The sequence below is a fragment of the Meriones unguiculatus genome, chromosome 3, assembly GCF_030254825.1.
Source record: "Meriones unguiculatus strain TT.TT164.6M chromosome 3, Bangor_MerUng_6.1, whole genome shotgun sequence".
Lineage (NCBI taxonomy): Eukaryota > Metazoa > Chordata > Mammalia > Rodentia > Muridae > Meriones > Meriones unguiculatus.
The window spans coordinates 90,375,155-90,389,115 of record NC_083351.1 but is presented as its reverse complement, the minus strand read 5'-3'; the positions used below and the strand labels follow the sequence as shown (position 1 = coordinate 90,389,115).

The 13,961-nt window shown below is 44.6% G+C and overlaps 1 protein-coding gene across 3 annotated transcripts in view; it reads left to right on the top strand.

The window, feature by feature from the left end:
• The first annotated feature begins 2,039 nt into the window (after window positions 1-2,039).
• The window catches only part of Slc35d2 (solute carrier family 35 member D2), a 31,202-nt gene continuing 19,280 nt past the window's right edge, over window positions 2,040-13,961 (top strand). Inside the window, exons 1-4 of one of the 3 annotated variants that reach the window (XM_060380339.1) lie at window positions 2,040-2,352; window positions 10,091-10,124; window positions 11,988-12,074; window positions 13,885-13,952. In XM_060380339.1, the coding sequence (XP_060236322.1) occupies window positions 2,231-2,352; window positions 10,091-10,124; window positions 11,988-12,074; window positions 13,885-13,952 (311 nt within the window). In that variant the 5' untranslated portion in view covers window positions 2,040-2,230. Of the gene's footprint in view, window positions 2,353-5,285; window positions 5,369-10,090; window positions 10,125-11,987; window positions 12,075-13,884; window positions 13,953-13,961 lie in introns of those variants that run through there. The other 2 variants (XM_021649083.2, XM_060380338.1) reach the window with 2 other exon arrangements.

Below are 13,961 nucleotides of genomic sequence, written 5' to 3'. Positions count from 1 at the left end.
CTGATTGTCAGGTGCAAAGGGTACCCTAATCCCCCTCGCTGACTGCAAAATTGAGTGTAGGCCCAATTTCACCTTGGACTATAGGAGGATTCTGGCAGGGGAGTGAAAGGCAGCACTCAGGAACTTGTGAAACTGGTTCCCATCTGCCGACATGCAGGCCCCCTTAGTCCCTATTCACAGGTACTTGTTATCCATTTCAAACCCCTACCCTAGCCTCCTGCCCCCCTCCAGCTACACGCCCCCTTTAGAACCTAGAACCTATTACTAGTCTCTTGCCATTTGGCTTTCTGTGTTCTGTTCTCTATCTCTTCTATCTCCACTATCCCCTCTGCACCCCCACTCCAACTTCCCTAGCCCTGGCCATGTTCAGTCTCTTTTTCTCTTCCTGCTCTGGATACTTTTTTTCTTTTTCTTTTTAATAAACCTACAATACAAACCTTAACCATATAATGGAGCAGTTGTGTTGGTGGCTTCTCTACTGTGTCCCTCCAATACATCTGGTGCCAAACACTGAAGGGGCACAAACGGACCAAGGGACGTGCCCTCTCCTTTCCAAACCAAGCTGCTGATTGTCCTAAGGCGAGGATTATTTGTTTCTGCTTGCTTTTATCCAACTGCCAGGAATCTTCCTATAATCCAGGTTGAGCTGAGCTTATACTCAAGTTTGAACCAAGTCAGTGAAGCTGCCCTTTTGCTGGGGAACAAGGAGCTCTTCGGCCCTCACACTGGTTAACCAGATAGGTCTCGCCACGCTCGTTAGCCTATGGGACAGTAGTTAATATTGGTGAAAAGTCAGGCTGTGGAATGGTAGTTAACACTGGTGAAAAGTCCTATCCACTCGAACATGACAGCAAATTCGAAGACGGGAAGGAGTGCCCAAGTGCAGGCTTCTGCTGGGACCAGCACCTGGGGCTCCGCACACACTAGGCTGAGAGCATAATTTTAAAATTGTGCAAAGTTTATGTGTAGAGTGACCAGAAACAATAGGTCTTGGAGGAAATCAGCCCAAGTGACTAGATTTAGATTTTTCTTTTAAGATTTACTTTATTTAAAGAAGATTTATTTTGTCTTTAATTCTGGGCATGTTTCTGTGTATCTGTAAACACTGAGTGCCCTGCCTGCTCGGACCGAAGGCGTCAGACCTGCATGGAGCTGGGGGTTCCAGCGGCCTGGTGTACTGCTGGAACAGCCTGGGCTGCCAACAGGAACGACTGGAGCTCCTAACCCTTACCCCGTCTCTCCCGTCTGTAATTCAGATGTAAAATCTTATTTGTGTGCCTTTGTTTTCTTTCTTTGAGGTTATTTGGGCTCCTCTGGCCAAAATTTTCAGTGCTAGGCCACCTCCCAGAATTTCTGCTCAGCTTCCATTCTGTTAGCAGACAGTTCTAGCCTTTATTATAGCTGGGTTTTGGCTTTATTTAACAGGAAATCTTAAGCATTTCTAAAAGGCTAAATTTTCAAAATTTTTAAATTATTATTTATAATTAAAAATATGGGACATAGCTTGGTGTGGTGGTTCATGCCTGTAATCCCAGCATTCAGGGAGGCAGAGACGGGGATCTGGTCTACAAAGCGAGTTCAGGACAGCCAAGGCTACACAGAGAAACCCTGTAATGCTACAGCAGTTCTGCAGTTCTGAGCCTTTCTTCACAAGAACCAGGTACCTTCGACTGCTGTCCCTGGGTGAAGCGAGTGAGGCCTGAACTTACCAGAAGTGTCCCAGAGGAAAGAAGCCGAATCCTTGGCTCTGCTTGCCCTGCCTCTCCAGGGCCAGGCTTTTATGAACAAGAAACCGCAGCGCTGCTCACAAGCGCTGGTCTTGCAGTGTGCCTGGAAGCATTTCTAGTAATAGCTGTAAATCGGGGACAGTAAGACAGCGGTAGATGAGCTCGGATCTGTGCGTTTGCGTCGTTGTATTTATTTGTCAAGAACCCATCTCAAACTCGCGACTCCGGCGCTTCGTGTAGGATGTAAATTGTACTTTTTTAAACAAACAAATCAGCGGAAACGAACCTCAGCCTCGCGCGGGGTGTGGCCTGAGAGCGGTCTGCGGGACCGCCGCTTAGCCTGGCTTTTGGCCAGTCCCTGGCGGTGGGCGCCTCGGAGGAGAGCGCGCTCAAGGGCGCGGGTCGGGTCGTGCTCGGGGTTCGCAGCCCGGCTCTTCCTGTTCCTGCCGCACCCTCTTCCCGGGCTGCTGGGGGCGGGGACCGCGGGCTGGCTTAGGGCAGAGATGGAGGAGCCTGACGCGGCGCGGCTGCCCTCTCGCCTGGCCAGACTGCTGTCGGCGCTCTTCTACGGGACGTGCTCCTTCCTCATCGTGCTGGTCAACAAGGCGCTGCTGACCACCTACGGGTGAGGCCGGTTATGCGGGACGCGGGGTGGCCGGGGCCTGCCTTCACCGCGTCACCAGCCAACAAAGTCCGCTTGAAATCAGGAGCACAGCACACACCGGCTGAACTTGGAAAGTCACCGTTGCAAGCTTTAAATAAGTACAACAACGGAGAAAGAGTGACTTTAAGGGTTTCTTAATTTTGAGACTGGCATTCAGCTAGCTCACGCTGGCCTCGAACGCAAGTCTTCATGACCCAGCCTTTCCAGTTGCTGGCGTTACAAGTGTGCACCATCATAGAAAGTGTATTTGGAGCAGATGATTACTTTTTAATCTTTGTGGTGTTTTTGCAGCAGGGTTGCATGCATCCCAGCCTAACTTGACTCCCTAGTAGTTTTCCCTGTGCTCGCCTCCAGGGTGTAACACCACACCTGTTTAATACAGTGCTGGGGAAGCAACCCAGGGCCTTTCGCTCTTAGGGAGCAGCCACGTTTCCAGCTCCAAGCAGAACGAAACAAAATGCATGTTCCATGGATTACATCTGGACTTGTGATCTGTTTATGTAGTTTGACCATTCTTAAATAACCGTATTTCTGGAGATTTACAAGATGAGGTTTTTTTGGATTAGAGTGGAGTGTGCCAGAAACTCTGTGCTTCTTTGAACTTATTTGTAAAGGCTATCCTATTTAATTCCACTGTGTGGTAGCAATCCTGAGAACCCCCAGCCCCAGGGATGAGTGCTCTGCCTCTGGCACTAGTCCATACTTCGTATTCTTGAGTAAGAGCGTGATTGACCTCCCAGGGTCGAATGAGAGCCCTCTGTAAAGGCTGTAAGATGGCTTTTTTGTCTTATGTTTGGGAAAAGTCCCACCTACATCATGTCCACAGGTTCTAAGTCCAGCAGATGTTACTGAGCACCTGCTATCCCCTGAGCTCATGGTGAGCACTGGGAAAGTAGGATGGACCATGTGAACCATCTTCAGTGGGGGTTCCGTTTCAACAATCAGGTTCGAGAACAGAAAAACCTATCAGATGGGAGCTGTGAGAGAAGAGGGTTGGTGCCTCAAGAGAACAGCAAGGGCTTGGCCTCCTGGAGTTGCAAGAAGTCCACACCCGTAGGTGACTGGAAGGGAGTACAACCGTGGTAGGAGAGCCCAGCAGAACAATGCAGGGAGGGTGGGGCCAGTGCTACAGTTACTCACAGTGACTGCAGTGATACTGTGTATCCAGGATGTGCAAGCCATGGTCGCAGGTTCATAGGTAACTGAACAGAACAGGTAAAACCTCTTTATCTCACATCCTAGTGTACCAATAGTAATCTAGTACCATTGTAAGTGTGTGTCAGCTGGGCACACACCTGCAGTCCCGCACTGGAGGCAGCGGCAGGTAGATCTCCAAGTTCCAGGCTAGCCTTGTCTGCAAAGCCAGTCCAGGACAGACAAGGCTACACAGAGAAACCCTGTCTGAAGAAAAATCCAGGAAAAAAAAAAAAGGAAGAAGAAAGTGTATCTGTGTGTGTGGGCATAGCTCAGAGGACACCTTTCTGGAGTCAGTTTTATCCTTCTAGCATATGGGCCTCATGGATGGAACTCGATTCCTTCGTCCTGGCAGCAGGCTCCTTTGCCCCCGACCATCCTGCCAGCCTGGCACTCACAGGGGGTGGCTCACAACTACCTGTAAGTTCAATTCCAGAGGCTCCAGTTCCTCTTCAGCAGCCGCACGTGAGCTACACTCACAAACACATGAATAAAAGTAAATCTTTTTAAAAACCCCGCAAACTACATGGTAAAGGAATTAAAATGAGAGGCTGGAGTGCTGCCTCGGTGGGTAAGAGCGTTGTGTGCTCTTCCAAAGGAGCCAGGTTCAATCCCCAGCACCCACATGGCCATTCACAACTGTCTGTAACGGGTCCCAGTGGCTCCGACTCCCTCACACAAGACAAACACCAGTGCACATTAGATAAAAATGAATAAAATTTAAAATATACACACGCCAGTTAATACATATGGTGCATGGTAATAAGGAAGAAGAAATCGTCAGGGTTGGGGATGAAGCTGTTGGCAGTGCTTGCCTAGTGTGCAAAAAGCTGGCCTCAACCTCTGGCACCACGCTATAGTGAGCACCTGTAAGCCTGTCGCTGGGGAGGTGGAGGCAGCAGACTAACAAGTTCACAGTCAGCGGACACGTAGGTTCAAGGCCACCTCAAAGTGAAAGCAAATGTGGAGGAGCTGGAGAAATGGCTCTCGCAGAGGACTCAGTGTGGTTCCCAGCACCAACAGGTTGACCCACAACCATCTGTAGCTCCGGTTTCTGGGTATCCGATGCCGCCTTCTGCCTTCTTAGGTACCAGGCACGAATATGGTGCACAATGTGCAGGGAAAACACTTAAAAAAGAAAACCCAGCACTCAGGGAGGCAGAAGCAGACGGATCGCTGTGAGGTCAAGGCCAGTCTGGTCTACAAAGCAAGCCCAGGACAGCCAAGGCTACACAGAGAAACCCTGTCTCCAAAAGGGGGAAAACATCAAAATCGACAATTAAAAGCACGTCACGGGCATCCTCATATCTGCTAGAGGCATTGGAGCTTGTGGGCTACTGACAGGCTCCAACAGTAATACCTCTAAGAAACACATTTTTCTTGTTTTCAGCAGGAGCCAGTGAACACTGGCCACTGCTCTGAAGACAATATGTGTTCGTACACCGTCACTTTCATCTTTAAAGCTTTGAGTTCTAGACTAGGACTGTGTGTAGCCCAGTGGTAAAGTGGTCACCTAGCACTAAGAAGTCTGGAGTTTCATATCTTGCACTGAGTCGGGGGTAAGATTTCTATGACTGAAGTTTTAAGTGCTAAAATTCCTTGTAAATACGAGTTCTCTGCCCTCCCCCTTCTGTAGTGTAATGCCATTCATCTTGGCTCTGTTGAAATAACATTTGTTTCCCTTGTTTCAAGATTCTCAAGGCATATATTCTCGAGGAGGTTGGGGTGATTCAGTTACAATGAGCTATGGCAACTTGACCCCAGCCAGAGCTGTTTGAGCAGAGTAAGTGCTAGGGGCCAGAAGGAAGAAATTCCTGAGGGTTCTCTGACAAGATTGTGGGCATGAATGGAGCTCATTCTTCTGTTTCACTTTGAACAGATTATTTCTGGTTGGGGTACAAACCTTCTTCTGTGTGTTCTTTGCTTCTTGTTAAGTTCGTACTTGTCCTGGCTAGTTTATTGTCATCTTGACACAAGTTAGAAGAGTCACCTGAGAAGAGAAAAACCACAATTGAGAGATGCCTCCATATGACTGCTCTGTAGGCAAGCCTGTGTGGCATTTCCTTAGTTAGTGACTGATAGGGGAGGGTGCAGCACATTTGTGGGTGGTGCCACTCCTGGTCAGGTGGTCCTGGGGTGTATAAAAAATCAGGCTGAGGGGCTGGAGAGATGGCTCAGTGGTTGAGTGCACTGTCTGCCCTTCCAGAGGTCCTGAGTTCAATTCCCAGCACCCATGTGGTGGGTCCCAACCATCTATACAAAGATCTGATGCCCTCTTTTGGCATGCAGGTGACTTGCAGATAGAGCACTCATGTTAAATAAATAAATCTACAAAAAAAAACAAACAACAAACAAAAGCCATGCTGAGCAAGCCAGCAAATATTGTCCCTCCATGATTTCTGCTTCAGTTCCTGCCCTGACTCTCCTCAGTGAGAGACTGCTACCTGGAAATGGAGAATGAAATAAACTCTTTCTTCCCCAAATTGTTTTTGATCATGGCAACAGAAACCCTGACTAAAAGAGAAACCAGTTTCAGGTCATAGGGTATTACTGTGACAGACCTAACCATGTCTGACCATTTGTTTTGGAGAGGATTATGGTATTTGAACTTTGTGCCGGGTGCTCTCAGAATGCAGGGAACTCTTCTGTGGAAGCTTGGAAGATAAAAAGGTTGGCAATCTTCTTTGTAATATTTCAGAAAGAAGCAAAGGTTCTATCAGGACCATTATTGTTTAAATGAAGGAAAATACCAGCCCTTCTATTTTACCAATATAAAGACTCAAGAGCCAGATGCTGGAGTAAAAACCTGCTAGCTCAGTGAAGCAGAGAAAACACCCTTCTCAGCTCAGGTCCAGGTGGAAAAAAAAAGCCAAAAGGGTCTCTAGTACAAACTGACGTCCCAGGAAGAAAAGTCCAAAGCTTGCTAGTTCAAAGCCCAAAAAGCCAAGGAGCTGAGGAACTGAAGCATAAGCTAAAACAAGAGGTTTTGTTCGTTTGTTTGTTTTGTTTTTTCAGTTTGAGCTAAAAGCTCATTCTACTTCTCCATGCTGTCTTAAATACCCCTCAACTCAAAGTCCCTCTTACTCTTTAATCCTTGTCAGCTGGTTTCTAGGCTGCCTCTTGACTTAGGGTTAACTTATTAGATCCTGTGTACAGAGAGCTCTTGGGTTAAAGGTGTGGGTTAGGGCTGAGTCACACCATAAATCACCTCTTTACAATAAACAGAAAGTTCCTGGATTAAAGGTGTGTGTTAGGGCTCAACTACACCAAACAATAAACAGGGTTTTACAGTTCACAATTTTGGGGATCACAATGGGTTCAAATATTCTACAACAGACCATTTATGTGATATTTTAATTTAAGAATCTGTTTTTTTCTGGTCAGCTAGAACTGAAGAATTAGCTGTGATTAACAAGAGAACACAACCACTAAAGCAAAACCTTTGCTTTGCTGGGACCGTCAGTGCTGGTCAACTGGAGTTGAAGAATCAGCTATGATTAAGAGGAAACCAGCCTTACTGAGGGAAAAACCTGAGAAGTATTTTCTCAGGGTCAGCACATAGAAGGTATAGTGCAGAGGGGCCAAGCCAGTAACTTGTGCTAGCAGCTGCACTTGGTAATGTGTAAGAGTTTCCCAGGTGATATTAATATTTGAAGACATAAATGGTTTGTAGCAAGCAGCTGTGGCTTCCAGGACAGCAAAGGCTACACAGAGAAACCATGTATCAAACAAAAACAACAAAAATCAAACTTTTATTCAGTTCAACAAATATTTGCTCAGAACTTGCTGTACACTTTTGCTTTGTGATTCACCAGAGACCTTGGGTGTGTGTAAGAGAGCCGCAGGAGTGAGTGCAGGAGCCGCGTGAGCACTGTTGAGGTCGAAGCTGAGTGGCCTTTTCAATCATTCTTCACCTCTTTAGACAGGATTTCATTGAAGCTGGCTGGCTGGCTGGTCAGCAAGCTTCAGGAATCCTTCTCTGCCTCGGTGCTGAGGCTGCTGCAGGGCTTGACTTTTTACATGGGTCTTCATGTTTACACAGCAGGCCGCTCCCGCTGAGTCCCTCACCAGCTCTGTCACAGGAGTGAGTCTGTGCACTTCCTTTGCTTTGCTTCCTCAGAATTCAATTCACAAATTAGTGAACCGGATTTAGTGGCACCTACCTTTTATTCTCAATACTTTCTCAAGCCTGAGAGTTCAAGCGTAGCTTGGACAATACAGGGACGCTGTTTTAACCACAAACAAGTACTCCCCTGAAACAAACAAACAAACAATCCAAAAAAGAAAAAGAAAACAAACAAACAAACCCAGAAATGAACAAAGAATGATCCATAGGCTGGCAACTGGGAGCATTGTTCTTAAATGTTTGTTTTATCATTTTGGCTTTTTAGCATTCTGTCATGATAGTTAAAAAAATGCAAACAGAAGAGAATCCTTAGACCGAAACCACATTTAAAATTACCATAATCGTTAGAATAGTTTCAGATCTGGATGGTGGGATTTATACACAGATATTAGTGTATAAATGGAGACAAATACAGGTTGAATTACATTGCACAAAAATGTTTATTATAAGCATTCTTTAATCCAGAAATGGGGGGGGTCTGTAGGTATAAATTTTTGAGGGCTACTTTATTGGGTTTTTACATCTAACATCCTTCTCCACACCAATCCCTTCCAACTCTCCTCCCCCCGCCCAACACTAGGCAGCCAAGAAAGAAGGTTAGAGGGGAAAGGAGATGGAGACCTCTTTGCACTACTTCCTGCTGATTTAGGGGACATCCAGTTCCTAGGGGCAAGTCCAGTCTCTGTGGTCAGAATACCCAGCAAGCCATCAATAGCAAAGGCAGCAGCAGGCAGCAGTAGGCAGCAGCTGTCAACACAGGCCCTCTCAGGGCTCTGCCATTTATCCCTCTTCAGAGTCTCCGTAATGAACCTGTCTGCAGCTGGCAAAGATCACGCCGCTCCTAGAGCATGAGACAATCATAGTTAAAGGCTGTGGACTAACTGAAGCAGCCTCATATCCCATACCTGGGATTAAAACAAAAATGTATTCATATAACATAACTGGGGTTTTAAACAAACCAGGATTCTCACTACAGGGGGCATCTTATTTAACTGTTTGAGGGTTACCTGTGTGTATCCTGTATCTACCTGCCTACTTTTTCTAAAGATTTATGTTTCTTATTTTAAATAATGTGTGTGTGTCGTGTACATGGGTGCCATGCTTCTGGAAATGGAGTCATGGGGTCCCCTAGAAGAGCAGGAAGGACTGTTAACCAATGAGCCTTGTCTATTTGGACAAGGCTCGTTAACCTCCTCAGGCTGGCCTTGAACTTGGGATCCTTCTGCCTAACCTTGCAGTTATCTAGGATTGTTGGGCTAGTCTTTAAACTCTATTTTATTTGGGATATTTAAGCCTCTGCCTTCCTTTCACCAATGCTTTAACCCTAGGAGAAGAAGAGAGAGGTTAGTGGGGAGAGTGGCCACAGACCCCTTTACTTCTGTTTGGGATTGATAGGTCTTTTGGAGATATACCAGTCTGTCAATAACAAACGCAGCCAGCAGTCTCCTCCAAGCCGCTGCATTGAAATGTTTCTCTCCATGTGTCTCCTCCAAGCCTCCACTGGTCCATCTCTGCTCTCTCCAAACTGACACACATTCTCTTTCTGGGCTCTCATATTTATAGCCGTCAGAGTCCTAGGGCATACCCCTCTCCATGCTGGCAGGCCGTTAGCAGCTGGCAAAGATGATGGCCAGCAGGAGGCAGTTAGCAGCTGTGGACAAAGTAAAACCCAAGCTAAAATCCCACACTTGGGATTAAAACAAGAACATATTTATATAACATAACTTTTTAAAGTAGATACAGGATACACACAGGTAACCCTTAAACAGTTAAATAAGATGCCCCCTGTAGTGAGAATCCTGGTTTCTTTAAAACCCCAGTTATGTTATGTGAATACATTTTTGTTTTAATCCCAGGTATGGGATATGAGGCTGCTTCAGTTAGTCCACAGCCTTTAACTATGATTGTCTCATGCTCTAGGAGCTTTTAAAGAAACCTAAACTATCACACAGGTTAATGAACAGGCCTGCCTACACCAAAGCCCACCTCCACTGACACACTTCCTCCAAAAAGGCTCCTAATTAATGCTCCTAATTCTTTAAAATAGTGCCACTCGCTGGTGACTAAGCATTCAAATATATGAGCCTATGGGGACCATTCTTATTTAAAGTACTGCAAGAAATTTCTGGTATATGGTATTTTAAAATTTTTATTTCTAGTAACTTTATTTGTTGTATTCTGCTTTTTAAATATACACAATTATGCCGGTCCTTCACAGAACAAAGGAAAACTGCCAAGTTTAGCAACCATCAGTTTTTTTGAAAATGAAAAAGAAATTGAAGTTTCCACTCTCTAATCTCTGTAACAGCTCTTGTTTTACATATCTCTTTAAAATGTTGTATGTTGCTAAACTGATTTGTTATTCTATATTTCTTGCAGTTTCCCCTCACCAATTGTTCTTGGAATTGGACAGGTGAGTTGAAAAAGCATCAATATAGCATCAAAAAGCCACCGATATATAAACTACTTTAAATGCTTTTCTTTTTAAGATTTATTTATTTATTATGATTGCTCTGTCTGCATGTACACCTGCAGGTCAGAAGAGGGCACCAGATTTCATTATAGAGGGTTGTGAGCCACTGTGTGGTTGATGGGAATTGAACTCAGGACCTCTGGAAGAGCAGTCAATGTTCTTAATGTCTGAGCCATCTCTCCAGCCCCCCCAAGTGCTTTTCTTTAAGACTGTGATTGGTACCAGTTGTCTCGACCTACACACACATGCTGTGGCCACAGACATAAAGAGGCAAAGTTTAAGAAAGCCATTTTGAAGCACTCCTTAAACTTTTACAACCTCATATGAAGAAAATTGAGTAAAGTGTGCACAGGAGACGACTTTACCTCAGAAACAGTAAGATGGGTGGTTCTAACTCCCACGTTCTACACTGCCAGGGCTCTTGTCATTATTTTAAAAGTGTGTGTATGTGTGTGTTTACGTGAGTGAACTTGCCGTGGAGTCCAGAAGAGGCCACTGGCTACAGGTGGTTGTTAGCCACACAGCATGGGTAATGGGAACCAAGTCTGGGCTCTCTGCAAGAGCAACAAGAGCTCTTAACTGCTGAGCCAGCTCTCTCCCAAGCTCACAATTTATAGGGTTTAAATGACACAAATTTGTTGTGTTGGTTAAATTGTAAAGATTTTTTTAAGATTTATTTTATTTTTTTACTTTTGATTTTTTGAGACAGTGTCTTAGAATGTAAGCCCTGGCTGGTCAGGATCTCACTATGTAGCCCTGGCTGTCTTTGAGCTCTCAGAGATCAGCCTGCCTCTGCCTCTAGAGTCCTGGGATTAAAAGTGTCCGTTGCTACGCCTGGCTAATATTTATTTTATTTTAAATTTTGTATGTTCGTGTGTGTTTATGTGTGGGTATGTGGGTGTGAGCAAAAGCCAGAAGAAGTCATAGGATCCCTGGAGCTAGAGTTGCAGGGAGTTTTGGACCACTGGAAATGAACTAAACTTAGGTCTTGCAGAAGAGCAGCAGCTGCTCTTAACTGATGAACCATCTCCAGGAGGCCCTGGGAAGAAAAATCTTGATCTTAATGTTGTTCTCAAAAAAAAAAAAAAAAAAAAAAAAGAAAGAAAAAAAAAAAAAAGAAAGAAAGAAAGCACTTTGACTTTACTTAGGACATTTTTATTAGCTTTTATTAATTGTACAAAAGAATGAGTCATTATATTCTCAATGTGTATAATGCACTTTATTCCCCTCCAACACTCCCTCTCGCCTTGCTCTTTCAGAAAGCCCCTGTGTATTTTCATACCTTTAAGTGGGTGCATGTATGTGGAGTTAGTACCTTATCACCTGCTTTTGAGACAGAGTCTCTCTGTGTAGCTTTTGTTGTCCTGGAACTCTCTACGTCGACCAAGCTAGCGTCAAACTCACAAAGACCCACCCGGCCTCCCGGGATTAAAGGTGCATGTCACCACTTGCCTGGGAGTTTCCCTTTGTAAAACTTGTTTCCTTCTGCCCTGGTCTTTCAGGGTAGAAGCTGACAGACCTCACTCAGTTTGTGGCCAGCCTGGTCACTCTCAGGGGCATCGCCATTTCTAGAGCTCCTGAGTAATGTGGATGCCTGAATCTACTTGATCAGACATTTTGCTTGCTGATCTGATGGAATCCATTCAGGGGTGAGAATTTCAGCTTCACAAAAAATTCCTCCCTCTGGCCTGGAAAGTGGACTTTTAAAACTATCTTTCGGATAAATATTTGCTTCTGATTATGTCAGGATACCTCATACTGTCTTTCCAGATGATATTTTGCTACGTTTCTTTCTCCTTTTAGATGGCCACCACCATAATGATACTGTATGTGTCCAAGCTAAATAAAATAATCCACTTCCCTGATTTTGACAAGAAAATTCCTGGAAAGGTATGTGTTGAAAATTTTAAAAACAAAACAAAACCAAGCAAAAATAAGCAAGCAAACAAACAAAAAACACCAATAGGATTAAACCTGACCTGAAAGCAGGGCCCTGTTCCACACACTGTGGATTACTCTTCTGCTTACACTCACTAGAAAGTTTTCTTTTTCTTTTCTTCTTTCGCTCTTATTATGTATTGTAGGTTGGCTTTGAACTAAATCCTTCTACTTAAGCGTTTTCACTGCTAAAAAAGAAAGTTCTTAGTAGCATTTTATAAGTACATGTCTGTACATGCAGTAAAGATAAAAACAGGGCTGGAAAGCTTGGGACATCACTGAGTGAATGAGGAAGTGCTTTCTGAGCACGTGTGAGACTTCCGTTTGGATCTCTCGCACCTGTGAAAAGCTCTGCTTTAGCACACCTGCATCAACGTAGGAGGCAGAGAAAAAGGTGAATAACAGTAACACTCAAATGCTCTGAGTTCCCAGAGCCAGGCGTCCTTTTACTGTACCATGGAAACAGCCCTGTGTGATATGTAAATGAATCAGTGCAGTTATGTTACAATAAACCTATATATATATACACACACACAAGGTGCGGGCCAGATTTGCACTGGGTCCTAGTTGACTTATTTATGCATTTGGATTTTATTTTTAGTGTAAACTGATAAGAGCTATGAGTAAAGAATACAAGTTGATATAATGGATATACGTAGAAATATACATGGAAACGGCATTGAAAGATGTGTCTTCCTCCTAGGAATTATCAAATAGTTGGAGGGGACCAGGTATACAGCAGACATTAAATTCTTAGAATAATTCTTTGTTTTCCCAGACAAAGTTTCTCTGAGTAGCCTTGGCTGTCCTGGACTCCCTTAGACCAGGTTGGCCTCACAGAGATCTGCCTGCCTCTGCCTTCTCTGAATGCTGGGATCACAGGTGTGCCCCCCTGTGCCCAGTTCTTAGAGTGATTCTTGGACAGATGATATGAAATACCTTAGGGTAGTGTTTATATTAACAGGGTTAGTTGGTGTTTTTTAAGGGTGAGGTCCTTGAATGGCTTTTCTGTATGCTTATAGTTAATAATCATAGGATGCTAGGTCAGATACAGGGTTGGGGGGTGGATAGCTTTTAAAGGGACTTAAATAGCCCAAGATGATTCGTCTCTTGTCTGCAATGTTCTAATTCTCTGTAATCTTGAAGTTTCCCTCTTTGGCTTTCTGGACTCTTCAGCACAGTTGCAGTTTCTTCTGTCGACTTCCTCCCTGCCTCCCTCCCCCGCCCCCGGGAACTTCAGAGTGCATTTAAAATAAGGAGCACTAATGATACTTTATTAGCTTTGGTGGTTTTGGTGTTTTTTTAAAATGTAGGTTCAGGTTATCCAACCAGAATTGCTACCCAGCATCCTACCTTTCGGTGTCTTTTACCTTCGCTGCATAGTACATGTTGATAGAAACAACATCTTTGGTCTCAAAGTAAGAGTTTAAGTATTTCGTTATGAAACAGGGTTTTGTGGACTTTGGGGGGGGTGTTTCATTTACTCTTTGCTGTATAATGTAGCTTCTCAAAACAGTAATCTTTTAATTGTTTCTCATAGTGATCTGGCAAGGCTTGGCCAAGCAGGTCTGGTTTAAGGCTCTCCTTCCCTTGGGAACACAAGGAGAACTGTATTAGTTAGGGGTTGGTAGTGCTGATGGGAGATGGCCCCTCCTCTGTCTCTTGCTGTCTCAGAGCACCCTCACGCTCCCCACACACCCAGCATGTGTACACATGGGAAATACAGTGAAGTTCTAACTGCGTCTTTTTCCTTTTGTTGAAGCTGTTTCCTCTGCCTCTCCTCTACGTTGGAAACCATATAAGTGGCTTATCGAGCACAAGCAAATTAAGGTACAGTTC